Source organism: Babylonia areolata, chromosome 26, assembly GCF_041734735.1.
Source record: "Babylonia areolata isolate BAREFJ2019XMU chromosome 26, ASM4173473v1, whole genome shotgun sequence".
Lineage (NCBI taxonomy): Eukaryota > Metazoa > Mollusca > Gastropoda > Neogastropoda > Buccinidae > Babylonia > Babylonia areolata.
The window spans coordinates 5723018-5735517 of record NC_134901.1 but is presented as its reverse complement, the minus strand read 5'-3'; the positions used below and the strand labels follow the sequence as shown (position 1 = coordinate 5735517).

The 12500-nt window shown below is 41.1% G+C and overlaps 2 protein-coding genes across 4 annotated transcripts in view; one reads left to right on the top strand and one right to left on the bottom strand.

Moving 5' to 3' along the window:
* The window catches only part of LOC143300555 (lysosome membrane protein 2-like), a 34234-nt gene extending 32590 nt beyond the window's left edge, over positions 1 to 1644 (top strand). For both annotated transcript variants that reach the window (XM_076614309.1, XM_076614308.1), the window contains exon 14: positions 258 to 1644. In XM_076614309.1, coding sequence (XP_076470424.1) covers positions 258 to 551 — 294 coding nt within the window. In that variant the 3' untranslated portion in view covers positions 552 to 1644. The remainder of the gene's footprint in view (positions 1 to 257) is intronic.
* A 1391-nt stretch (positions 1645 to 3035) lies between these two features.
* LOC143300398 (uncharacterized) overlaps positions 3036 to 12500 on the bottom strand; it is a 13805-nt gene continuing 4340 nt past the window's right edge. The window contains exons 3-4 of one of the 2 annotated variants that reach the window (XM_076614034.1): positions 10210 to 10373; positions 3036 to 6300 (exon numbers count right to left, since the gene is read on the bottom strand). In XM_076614034.1, coding sequence (XP_076470149.1) covers positions 10215 to 10373 — 159 coding nt within the window. In that variant the 3' untranslated portion in view covers positions 3036 to 6300; positions 10210 to 10214. Of the gene's footprint in view, positions 6301 to 9863; positions 10374 to 12500 lie in introns of those variants that run through there. The other variant, XM_076614033.1, reaches the window with a different exon arrangement.

Here is a 12500-nt window from a genome sequence, read left to right as displayed (position 1 = left end):
ACCTCTCTATGCATATCTCTCTCTATCTCTCTCTGTCCCTCTATCTCTATCTCTCTGTCCCTCTCTATATCTCTCCCTCTCTATCTATCTATCTACCTGTCTCTCTATATGTATATATCTCTCTGTCCCCCCCCCCCTCCCCCTCTCTCTCTCTCTCCCGGGGACTGGATGTAAAAAAAGCACACCAGTGCTTATCTATTATCCTCGAAATAAACAATGTGTCTTGTCTTGTCTTGTCTTGTCTTGTCTCTCTCCAGAACCTGCCTCCTGGCCCAGTACCCACGATCTTGACCAACGGGGCAGGCCGGAGACCTGCCAAACGGATCGGTGGTGTTGCCAAGTCGGAGGCCGTGCCACTGCTGTCTGACCAGCGGGGATCAGCAGGGAGATCTTCCCCTCCCTCTTCCTCCCCGCCACCCCCGCCCCCACCGGTGCCCAGCTACCAGCGGCCCCCCCTGAACAGGGGCCACCACCACTACCCCCAGCAGGACAACCACCTCAACGTGGCGGCCACCGTGGAGCCCATGTACCAGGAAGCCTTGGATGCTTAGCCCCTTGACCGCTGAGCCATGGTGACACCGGATCAACGTGGCATCAATCTCTGGCATCAATCCCCTCAATTGCAAAAACTACTTTTCGTTTACTGTCAAGCGGTGTTTGATTTAGTGAACAAAGGCAATATAATCCCCAAGAGAGTTTTAGTTTTAGTTTCTGAAGGAGGCGTTACTGCGTTCGGACAAATCCATATACGCTACACCACATCTGCCAAGCAGATGCCTGACCAGCAGCGTAACCCAACGCGCTTAGTCAGGCCTTGAGAAAAAAAAAAGGGCGAATAAATAATAGGTAAGCTTACATAAATAAATAAATAAATAATAGTTATGCACGCTGAGAGACACCCTCACCCCTCAAAACATGATTGGGACATGGAATCACAGAAACATCCAACACAGGATAATCATGTACATAACCAGCAGATTAATACTGGTCATTTTAACGTTTTTTGTTGTTGTTTTTTGTTTTGTTTTCTGGCACAAATGACATGGTATTGGTGTTTTTTCATTAGCATGATAAGTTTCGCGGCCATGTTTCGCCAGAAGCTACAATAATCAGATTAACCAGGCATTAGTTTTCATTCGTGTACCATTTTCACTTGGTTGGTCATCTGGGTGTATTTTGGCCTGAATTTTGTGTTGCGTTTTTCGTTCGCAGCCAGTATGACAAGTGTTTGTAATGCTCAGTCCAATTACAATATGTTGCGAGATTTCCAACCTAGCCAGAAATAATGCATTTTCTGTACACTAATCCTATTGGTTTTCTTTATCATCTATTTGTTTATTTGTGTTCTATTTAGTTTTCTTTCATATTTTTATGTGTCCGTACATATGTATCCATATATGGATTTAATATGTTCTCTCTGTGTGTGTGTGTGTGTGTGTGTGTGTGTGTGTGCGTGTGTGTGTGTGTGGTATGTATGTATATAATATATGAGAAGCAAAACAACCTCAGAAACAATAACGAAAATACAATTTTCAGTAAGTGTGATGTTAGGAATTTTGTTTGTTGTTGACAGTACAGTGGCTTAATAAGATAATTCTCGATTTTGTCTCTGAAAGCTACAAGATGGGGGGGCGGGTTTTTTGGTTTTTTCCTTGTTGTTTTTTGTTTGTTGTTGTTTTGTCGGTTTTTAAAGCTCTAGAGTGTAGACCTGCAGATATGCACAATAGTTCAGTTTGCTTCTGTTCTAGTTGTTTATTGTTGAGACTGATCTAAATTTTCCCAAACGCAACATTTATCTTGACTTATTAGCCACATGAATTTATAATAGGAGAACACATCTTAAGAGAAATAGACTATACATTGATCCTCTTTTTTTTTCTTTTTTTAATTTTTTTTATATATATTCTTTTAATAGTACGAACGTTAGATTCCTGTTTAGTATAACAGTTCTCGTAATGATTAATTAATTGATGGGGAAGTAGACCAAGACAATGTCTGCTTGGTATTTACATGGTAATTTTTGTGTGGCGAGTTTGAAATTTGTAAATAGGCCCACTTATGAATAGTTTTATTCTTATTAATTAATCATGATTAGAATGCAAAGAGTTTTTCTTTCTTTCTTCTTTGTACCACACACACACACACACACACACACACACACACACACAGCAAAAAGAGTTTCAAGAAATAATGGTTTTATTGTGGTAGATTACACAAATATTCTTAAAAAATTGGGAAATTGGTTTACTGTTTCACTCTCGGCACCCTCTTTTGTTTCAGGCAAAGGCATGACAAACTTGTCTTTTGCCTACTTGCCCTTAGAATACTCGTATACCGAATGCAGGTATTCATTTGAAAATTTCCATTCAATTCAACTTTATTATCTTCCAAGAGAAATTCACATGAGGTCGTGTCACTGTACAATCAGAAAATATGTATTTACAGGACAAGTACGTATTTAAGTAATCAACAAATCCCATAGAATAATATATTGTGACAGCTAAGAACGTTTTACATATTTCAGAACACTTTACAGCATTTAGAACAACAGCGACAACACACACTCTCAAGAGACATGCGCAAGTTAAAACATTCAAATGGATCGCATAAGACTATACTGAATATTTTACACATTAATTTCTAAACAGTTTAAAGAAATATCAATCACCTAAAAAAACAGCTGTGTTAGAATAAATCAAAGAGCAATTAAGATCTCTGTGTGTGTGTGTGTGTGTGTGTGTGTACCCCCCAACCCCCTCCCGGCTCCCCCACCCCGACCCCTCCTATCTCTCCCTCGCGTTCTTTCCCTTCCTCCCTGCCCCAGTCTCCATTCCTTCTTTATTCGTATTCCCTTCTCACATACACCTTCATTTGCACCCCTCTTCCACCTCCACCCCCTCCAGCCAACACCATACACTCACCACACTCACTGGAACCCGTTGCACAATGATTCGTTCCGGCTTCAGTCGCGTTTTGGTTAAAACAATCAGTTGAGTTGGGGGGGGGGGGGGGGGGGGGGACAAAGCTCTTTTTTTTTTTTTAAATTAATCTTTTATTTCTGACAATTTTATGTTTGAATGCAGTTTAGTGCCTTCCAGAAGGGAGAAGGTCCAACTAATTTGCAAAGGCTTGTCGGCTGTTTGAAAGGCTGCGTTTTGCTGGGTATACCGCCATTGAATGTCCAGCATTACAAGACAAGACAAGACAAAATCTTTATTTCGAGGATAATTGATAAGCACTGGTGTGCTTTTTTACATCCAGTCCCCGCTCTGAACTGGGTATACACTACACAATATTTAATAAAAATGAAAGCATGGTGTTAGTAGAGATACATAACAGAGGAAAAAAAATATACAGAAATCAAAACAAAACAACCACACACACACACATGGCATACAGGCACTAGAGGTGCGAGAGGCGTGTGATGCTGTTGGTACAGGTGAGATAGGCATGGCGTCAGGTGAGTTGTGAAGAGCAGTTCAGCATGCGTGCAAGGAACATGTGGGGGATTATGTATCATATGACATTATAGGGATTGCAGAAATCCAGATTTATGGCAACAGCCGGAGAGGGCGCACGGTTTAGGAGCTACATACATGTGGTGAAGGGATGTGCTGTGGGACATACACTTTGGAATATTCTATAGCAGTCGTGAATCTGTTTTCCAATGGAAATTAACAAATAATGAAGCCAGGAGACGATATGATTAACAAATAATAAAGAGTGGTAACTCTCTCCATTACACAAGGTACACAACTTCAAGTCAGTGATGCTTACGCTACCGATTCAGCTAGCACACAGGTAAATAAAAGGTGGATTGGAACAAACCCAGACACTTCCTCAGAGGAAGTGTCTGGGTTTGTTCCAATGTACCTTTTATTTACCTGTGTATTTACCTGTGTGCTAGTTGTGTACCTTGTGTAATGGAGAGAGTTACCACTCTTTACTATTTGTTAATCATATTTTCCAAATGTTTTCTTCTCCAATATGTACAATTTCGAAATTTTACAGCAGTCATGATTTTGTTTTTCCAAATGTTTTCGTACCCATTCAGGAGTGTTGACTCAACTTTTTGTTGTTGTTGTTGTTTGAATCATAAACCCTTTTAGTCAAGTAAGGACATTAATATAGTCAAGCTTCTGTGAACAGGTCATTATATGTGCATTGTAAAGTTTGGGTGATGGCGGTTTTAATTTTCCAAGTCTTGTGTGCATATGTGTGTGTGTGTGTGTTTGTGTGTGCAAGCACACATACACTCATGTGTGTGTGTGTGTGTGTGTGTGTGAGGTAGTATGGGGAGAGGGAATGAGTATTACAGCAGTATGAGCATGTCAGACAATTAACTGTTTTCTGCAAAGTATTAGCATAAGCCTTTCACTGATTCATGGGTACATCTGTATGCCCCTTTTTCTTTTTTCTTTATTTTATTCATTTTGAATTGCTAATGAAAATGTTACAGTTGATTGTACAATATTATAAACGTTTTAAAAGTTTACATTTTTAGTGGCATAAAAGTTTGTTGTTGTGTTCATATCATTATATTGACAAATATGTGTCTTAAGTTGGTGGTCAAGGGAAATTATGTAAAATTGTGAAATCATCAAAATATGTGAAATTATCAGCTTCGAGTCTAACAAAGAACTCGCTAAGAAAAAGAAGGAAAAAACAAAGAATATATGAATGGAAACAAACAGATAAATGAAAGTTAACAATACTTGAACGGTTAAAAAAAACATTGTGGGTCCAAACGACCAGGGAAAAAAATCCACTAACTGGGAATCAACTGATTTTGTGGACAAAATTTTGTCAAAGCTGATAAATATTTGGAATGATAGATATGAAAAAACTGCTGGTAATTACACATTTTGTTCATACAAGTATAATTAATATAATATTGCAGATTTCACAGAACATCATTCATGGTATCATCAATATAAGCAAAATGTAACCAGTGCAAAATACATCATGTAATTTCTTTCAGTCAGTCAGTATGAATGTTTCAATTTATATTCATTCATTGCACTGTATAAAACACATGTATCTCAATGATCTGCTTTTGTTTCTTGTGTGTATTTTTTTCAATCCGGATATATTATTTGTTCAAACTGTATTTGATAAAATCTCATGTTAAGATCACTTCATTAAACTTTCACTCACTAACGTCTTCACAGTTTGTGTGTGTATGCGTATGTGTGTGCGGTGCACATGTGCATGCATGCGTACGTGTGTATGTGTTTGTGTGTGTGAATATACAAGTCCATCTGTGACGCTAAACAAAACACTAAAATGTGCAAAAATAAAAAGTCTTTTAGGTTAAATAAATCAAACCACAAATTCTATCACACACACACACACACACACATACAGAGAAAGAGAGAGAGAAAACAAGAGAATGGGAATAAACAGCAACCAAATCAACAAAACATAATGAAGACACATAAAGAGTGTTATCAACCAACAAATAAATAGAAAAAAAACAACACAACCCATCACAATAAACATAACTGTAAATGGCGTTCTTTTTATTGCAAGCAGCATCACTTTGCCTTGTATCCTTTTCCATGTCATGGTTCCATACCTTATTCATCATACAAACAAAATGAAAACAGCAAAACTATCACATCTGCTGACTTTGCTGCCATGATTACAGAATCACAACCATGCAAACTGATCATTTTTTTCCCAATTGCAAAAAACGAAAATAAAACCAACAACATGATTTTAACCAAACGCATGACTTAAGAACTAATCAAGGATGAATTGCATTCAGTTTATTTTATCAAATATCATTTATATCTCCTTTGTTCTATGTATTAAGTGATGACCAATATTCATTCAAAGACTCAAGAAGATGCACTCGCAACATTTTGCATACTTGCACAAGCACATACACACATATATCATTAGACATGCACATATATTCAGAAGTGCACAAATATACAAGTAATTCAAAATACAGAAACCCTGCATTTGAGGCATGATATATGAAACTACAAGTGCTCTCTCTCTCTCTCTCTCTCTCTCTCTTTGAGTTTGCATAGAAGAGCTGTAAAGCTCATACTTCTAAAATCTTCTTCATTAACTGTCTCTGACTGTAAAAACTTGAGTATACCGAACATTAAAATGAAAACTCACTCATAACAAGGCACTTTTTATGTTTAAGATAATGTCTGGTTTTGCTCCTCCATATCTAAAACAATGATTCGTTACAAGTAGGCTCCACGACATCAGTATGATCATGGCACCACTGCCTAGAATTGATTTATCTAAATCTAGTCTGTCTTACTCTGGTGGATGTCGCTGAAACAAAATCATATCTCATTTCAATGTTCATACAAGTCTCAATGTTTTCAAAAAAAAAAAAGGTATCATGACTATCTGATGGAAAAACTTTGCTAATTCTATATAGAAATCAAGTAGCTGGTGGACAATTTTGCTATTTCTGTACATGAATTAAGTAATGTGATTTGATGGTACTGTTCTCAAAGACATCTCTCTCCCTCCCTCCCTTTGTGTCTCTGTCTGTCTGTCTTTTCTCTCTCTCCCTCCCTTTGTGTCTCTGTTTGTCTGTCTGTCTGTCTTTTCTCTCTCTCCCTCCCTTTGTGTCTCTGTCTGTCTGTCTTTTCTCTCTCTCCCTCCCTCCCTTTGTGTCTCTGTCTGTCTGTCTGTCTGTCTGTCTTTTCTCTCTCTCCCTCCCTCCCTTTGTGTCTCTGTTTGTCTGTCTTTTCTCTCTCTCTCTCCCTCCCTTTGTGTCTCTGTTTGTCTGTCTTTTCTCTCTCTCCCTCCCTCCCTTTGTGTCTCCGTTTGTCTGTCTGTCTGTCTTTTCTCTCCCTCCCTCCCTCCCTTTGTGTCTCTGTCTGTCTGTCTTTTCTCTCTCTCCCTCCCTCCCTTTGTGTCTCTGTCTGTCTGTCTGTCTGTCTGTCTGTCTGTCTTTTCTCTCTCTCTCTCCCTCCCTTTGTGTCTCTGTCTGTCTGTCTTTTCTCTCTCTCCCTCCCTCCCTTTGTGTCTCTGTTTGTCTGTCTGTCTGTCTTTTCTCTCTCTCCCTCCCTCCCTTTGTGTCTCTGTCTGTCTGTCTGTCTGTCTTTTCTCTCTCTCCCTCCCTTTGTGTCTCTGTCTGTCTGTCTTTTCTCTCTCTCCCTCCCTCCCTTTGTGTCTCTGTCTGTCTGTCTGTCTTTTCTCTCTCTCCCTCCCTCCCTTTGTGTCTCTGTCTGTCTGTCTTTTCTCTCCCTCCCTCCCTCCCTTTGTGTCTCTGTCTGTCTGTCTTTTCTCTCTCTCCCTCCCTCCCTTTGTGTCTCTGTCTGTCTGTCTGTTTGTCTGTCTTTTCTCTCTCTCCCTCCCTCCCTTTGTGTCTCTGTCTGTCTGTCTTTTCTCTCCCTCCCTCCCTCCCTTTGTGTCTCTGTTTGTCTGTCTTTTCTCTCTCTCCCTCCCTCCCTTTGTGTCTCTGTCTGTCTGTCTGTCTTTTCTCTCTCTCTCTCCCTCCCTTTGTGTCTCTGTTTGTCTGTCTGTCTTTTCTCTCTCTCCCTCCCTCCCTTTGTGTCTCTGTCTGTCTGTCTTTTCTCTCTCTCCCTCCCTCCCTTTGTGTCTCTGTCTGTCTGTCTTTTCTCTCTCTCCCTCCCTCCCTTTGTGTCTCTGTCTGTCTGTCTTTTCTCTCCCTCCCTCCCTCCCTGTGTGTCTCTGTCTGTCTGTCTGTCTTTTCTCTCTCTCCCTCCCTCCCTTTGTGTCTCCGTCTGTCTGCCTTTTCTCTCTCTCCCTCCCTCCCTTTGTGTCTCTATCTGTCTGTCTTTTCTCTCTCTCCCTCCCTTTGTGTCTCTGTCTGTCTTTTCTCTCTCTCCCTCCCTTTGTGTCTCCGTCTGTCTGTCTTTTCTCTCTCTCCCTCCCTCCCTTTGTGTCTCTATCTGTCTGTCTTTTCTCTCTCTCCCTCCCTTTGTGTCTCCGTCTGTCTGTCTTTTCTCTCTCTCCCTCCCTTTGTGTCTCCGTCTATCTTTTCTCTCCCTCCCTTTGTGTCTCTGTCTGTCTGTCTTTTCTCTCCCTCCCTTTGTGTCTCTGTCTGTCTGTCTTTTCTCTCTCTCCCTCCCTCCCTTTGTGTCTCTGTCTGTCTTTTCTCTCTCTCCCTCCCTCCCTTTGTGTCTCTGTCTGTCTGTCTGTCTTTTCTCTCTCTCCCTCCCTTTGTGTGTCTGTCTGTCTTTTCTCTCTCTCCCTCCCTCCCTTTGTGTCTCTGTCTGTCTGTCTTTTCTCTCTCTCCCTCCCTCCCTTTGTTTCTCTGTCTGTCTGTCTGTCTTTTCTCTCTCTCCCTCCCTCCCTTTGTTTCTCTGTCTGTCTGTCTGTCTTTTCTCTCTCTCCCTCCCTCCCTTTGTGTCTCTGTCTGTCTGTCTGTCTTTTCTCTCTCTCCCTCCCTCCCTTTGTTTCTCTGTCTGTCTGTCTGTCTTTTCTCTCTCTCCCTCCCTCCCTTTGTTTCTCTGTCTGTCTGTCTGTCTTTTCTCTCTCTCCCTCCCTCCCTTTGTGTCTCTGTCTGTCTGTCTTTTCTCTCTCTCCCTCCCTCCCTTTGTTTCTCTGTCTGTCTGTCTTTTCTCTCTCTCCCTCCCTCCCTTTGTGTCTCTGTCTGTCTGTCTGTTCTCTCTCTCTCTCCCTCCCTTTGTGTCTCTGTCTGTCTGTCTTTTCTCTCTCTCCCTCCCTCCCTTTGTGTCTCTGTCTGTCTGTCTTTTCTCTCTCTCCCTCCCTCCCTTTGTGTCTCTGTTTGTCTGTCTGTCTGTCTTTTCTCTCTCTCCCTCCCTTTGTGTCTCTGTCTGTCTGTCTTTTCTCTCTCTCCCTCCCTCCCTTTGTGTCTCTGTCTGTCTGTCTTTTCTCTCTCTCCCTCCCTCCCTTTGTGTCTCTGTTTGTCTGTCTGTCTTCTCTCTCTCTCCTCCCTCCCTTTGTGTCTCTGTTTGTCTGTCTGTCTTTTCTCTCTCTCCCTCCCTCCCTTTGTGTCTCCGTTTGTCTGTCTGTCTGTCTTTTCTCTCTCTCCCTCCCTCCCTTTGTGTCTCTGTCTGTCTGTCTGTCTGTCTCTCTCTCTCTCCCTCCCTTTGTGTCTCTGTCTGTCTGTCTTTTCTCTCCCTCCCTCCCTCCCTTTGTGTCTCTGTCTGTCTGTCTGTCTGTCTTTTCTCTCTCTCCCTCCCTCCCTTTGTGTCTCTGTCTGTCTGTCTGTCTTTTCTCTACATTTTCGCCACATGTATATGTTACTCTGAAGAGTATGTTTGCATTTGTGGGCACAATTTTCATGTAGTCCTTTCCAAGATTTGTTATGAATGTGTGCTATGATTTTTTTTCTCCCTTTCTCGTTTAATGTTATGTGATACTATTTGCAATGTATTTGTTTATTTGTTTCTCCCCTTTTGACGGCTGGATGAAAAAAAAAAAAAGCATTGTTGCTTATTCTATTACCTTCAGAAATTCATTCTCTCTCTCTCTCTCTCTCTCTCTCTCTCTTTCTTCTAACACACACACAAACACACACACACACACACATTCATGCACACACACAAATATTCACTTTCAATGCTCACTAATGCATATACAATCCTACACATACACAAACAAATAAACACACAGTCATACATACCTCTATCCCACCTGGCCACCACTCCCCCACCCCTCCCACCCCCATTATAACCGCATGTGCTAATAGTAGTAGTAACAACAACAACAACAACAACAACAATAATAATAATAATAATAATAATAATAATAATAATAATAATAATAATAATAATAATGAAATAAATATGATGATGATGATGATAATGATAATAAAAATAATAATGAAATAATGATGATGATGATGATAATAATAATAATAATAATATCATTAACAGTAATAATGGATACTTATATATCAATCCATCCATAAAACTGCTCCTAGGTGCGTTACAAAACAGACAATATTTTACATGACACATTACATCAACATTACATACACAAACAAAAATGCACCAATCAGACCATAAAACAAACATAAACGCAATGCATACAAACATACACACATACATACATACATACGTACATGTATACATACATACATACATACAAAAGAAAACCACATGAAATCAACACACCACCATCAAACAGTCAAAGAAAAACCACATGAAATCAACACACCACCATCAAACAAAGAAAAACCACATGAAATCAACACACCACCATCAAACAAAGAAAAACCACATGAAATCAACACACCACCATCAAACAGTCTTTTTGTTGGCAGGGTTCATGTCCAGACCGTCTTCAGCCTTGTCCCGGCTCCCATGATGCACCAGGAGAAGGCCGGCCAGGATCAGAGATGACCCACACCACCACAACACAGGCAGCGTCTCCTCAAACAACAGCCAGCTGACGCATGCCTGCACACAACAAAACTCAAGTGTATGAGAATACTTTGTGTTGGTCATTGTGGACTGTACTGAAATAATACAACCTTCATGGCAAGGAGGGGGGTGGGGAGGGGGACATCACAATCCTTGCACGAATGGAACCTGAGACCCTCGCTACCAAAGAGTGGATGGTCTTCTTCTTCTGCGTTCACTCGTATGCACACGAGTGGGTTTTTACGTGTATGACCGTTTTTACCCTGCCATGTAGGCAGCCAGACTCCGTTTTCGTGGGTGTGCATGCTGGGTATGTTCTTGTTTCCATAACCCACCGAACGCTGATATGGATTACAGGATCTTTAACGTGCATATTTGATCTTCTGCTTGCATATACACACGAAGGGGGTTCAGGCACTGGCAGGTCTGCACATATGTTGACCTGGGAGATCGTAAAAATCTCCACCCTTTACCCACCAGGCGCTGTCACCGTGATTCAAACCCGGGACCCTCAGATTGAAAGTCCAACGCTTTAACCATTCAGCTATTGCGCCCGTCAGATGGTCAACCCACTGGACCACAACTGACTCAACCCAGCTCTCACTTCAGCACAACGGTTGGCGTCAACATGCTGCTGGGGGTTTGATGAGGGTAAGGCGTTAGCTGATTGTGTAACTAGGGGATTAAAGTAAACAAAGTATCCAAAAATAATAAGATTAAAAACTCAACAGATGGGCGCAATAGCCGAGTGGTTAAAGCGTTGGACTGTCAATCTGAGGGTCCTGGGTTCGAATCACGGTGACGGCGCCTGGTGGGTGAAGGGTGGAGATTTTTCCAGTCTCCCAGGTCAACATATGTGCAGACCTGCTAGTGCCTGAACCCCCTTCGTGTGTATATGCAAGCAGAAGATCAAATACGCATGTTAAAGATCCTGTAATCCATGTCAGCGTTTGGTGGGTTATGGAAACAAGAACATACCCAGCATGCACACCCCCGAAAACGGAGTATGGCTGCCTACATGGCGGGGTAAAAACGGTCATACACGTAAAAGCCCACTCGTGTGCATACGAGTGAACGTGTGAGTTGCAGCCAACGAACACAGAAGAAGAAGAAGAAGAACTCAAGACTCTTTATTGGTTTCAAACTGATTCTTAAAGCACATGGGGTATCAAAAACCTGGCATCAATCAATAGCCACTCCACACCTAAGAATCACAGAAAATGATGGTCACTTGTGCACCCCGTCACTCTCTAAGACATGCACACATGCACGCACGCATGCACGCACACACACACGCGCGCACACACACACACACACACACACACACAATTTTACTGCAAAATGTAATAGCAACACCACCAGAGAACTAATGCTCTCCTCCCTGTGTATCTGATACTCAAGAGAAAGGCAAAAATGAAACAGTAATAATAAGAATAACAATACTAACAACCCTCCACCATCACAACACCAACAACAATCATAATAACAGCAATTATGGCAAAAGTAATAGTAAACAGAAATAAAGCAAAATAGTTCAGAATAATTTCACCAATCCATCAATGCTGAAACATAACTCTGCTATCTATTTTTTTCATTTATACTATGTATATGATCATATTCAATCATTTACTCTTTCTTTCAATCTATTTCTATTTATTCTAACTTTATTTTCACACTCACTCACTCACTCACTCAGTGTCGTGTTGTTTTTGATGGTTTTTATACCAGTCTGTACATCTTAACGTTTGGCTGGATGTCTGTGCTGGGTTTTGGACTAAGAGTTTCATTTTAATGTTTAAATGAATGTTAAACATGTTGGTCTTTACATTGTACAGCACAACAGAGCATGTTTTACATCGGAAAAGCGCTCTGTAAACTGGGTCAGTCATCATCATGGCCTGGCTTCGCTGACGAAGATCTAGGAAGGGCGTTGTCCATGTCTGATGCAGGCACGCTCATACTGGGTCAGTAGTAGTAGTAGAAATAGCAGAGTAGTGGTATCATCATCATCATCGTCATCATCATTATGATGACTATGATTATCGTGATTATTATCAGTAGTAGTAGTAGTAGTAGTAGTAGTAGTAGAAGTTGTTACCCACCTTGTATGTTCAGTCATTTACTTGCAAACTATTGATTTACTGAAGAAGTGCAGTGAGTCAC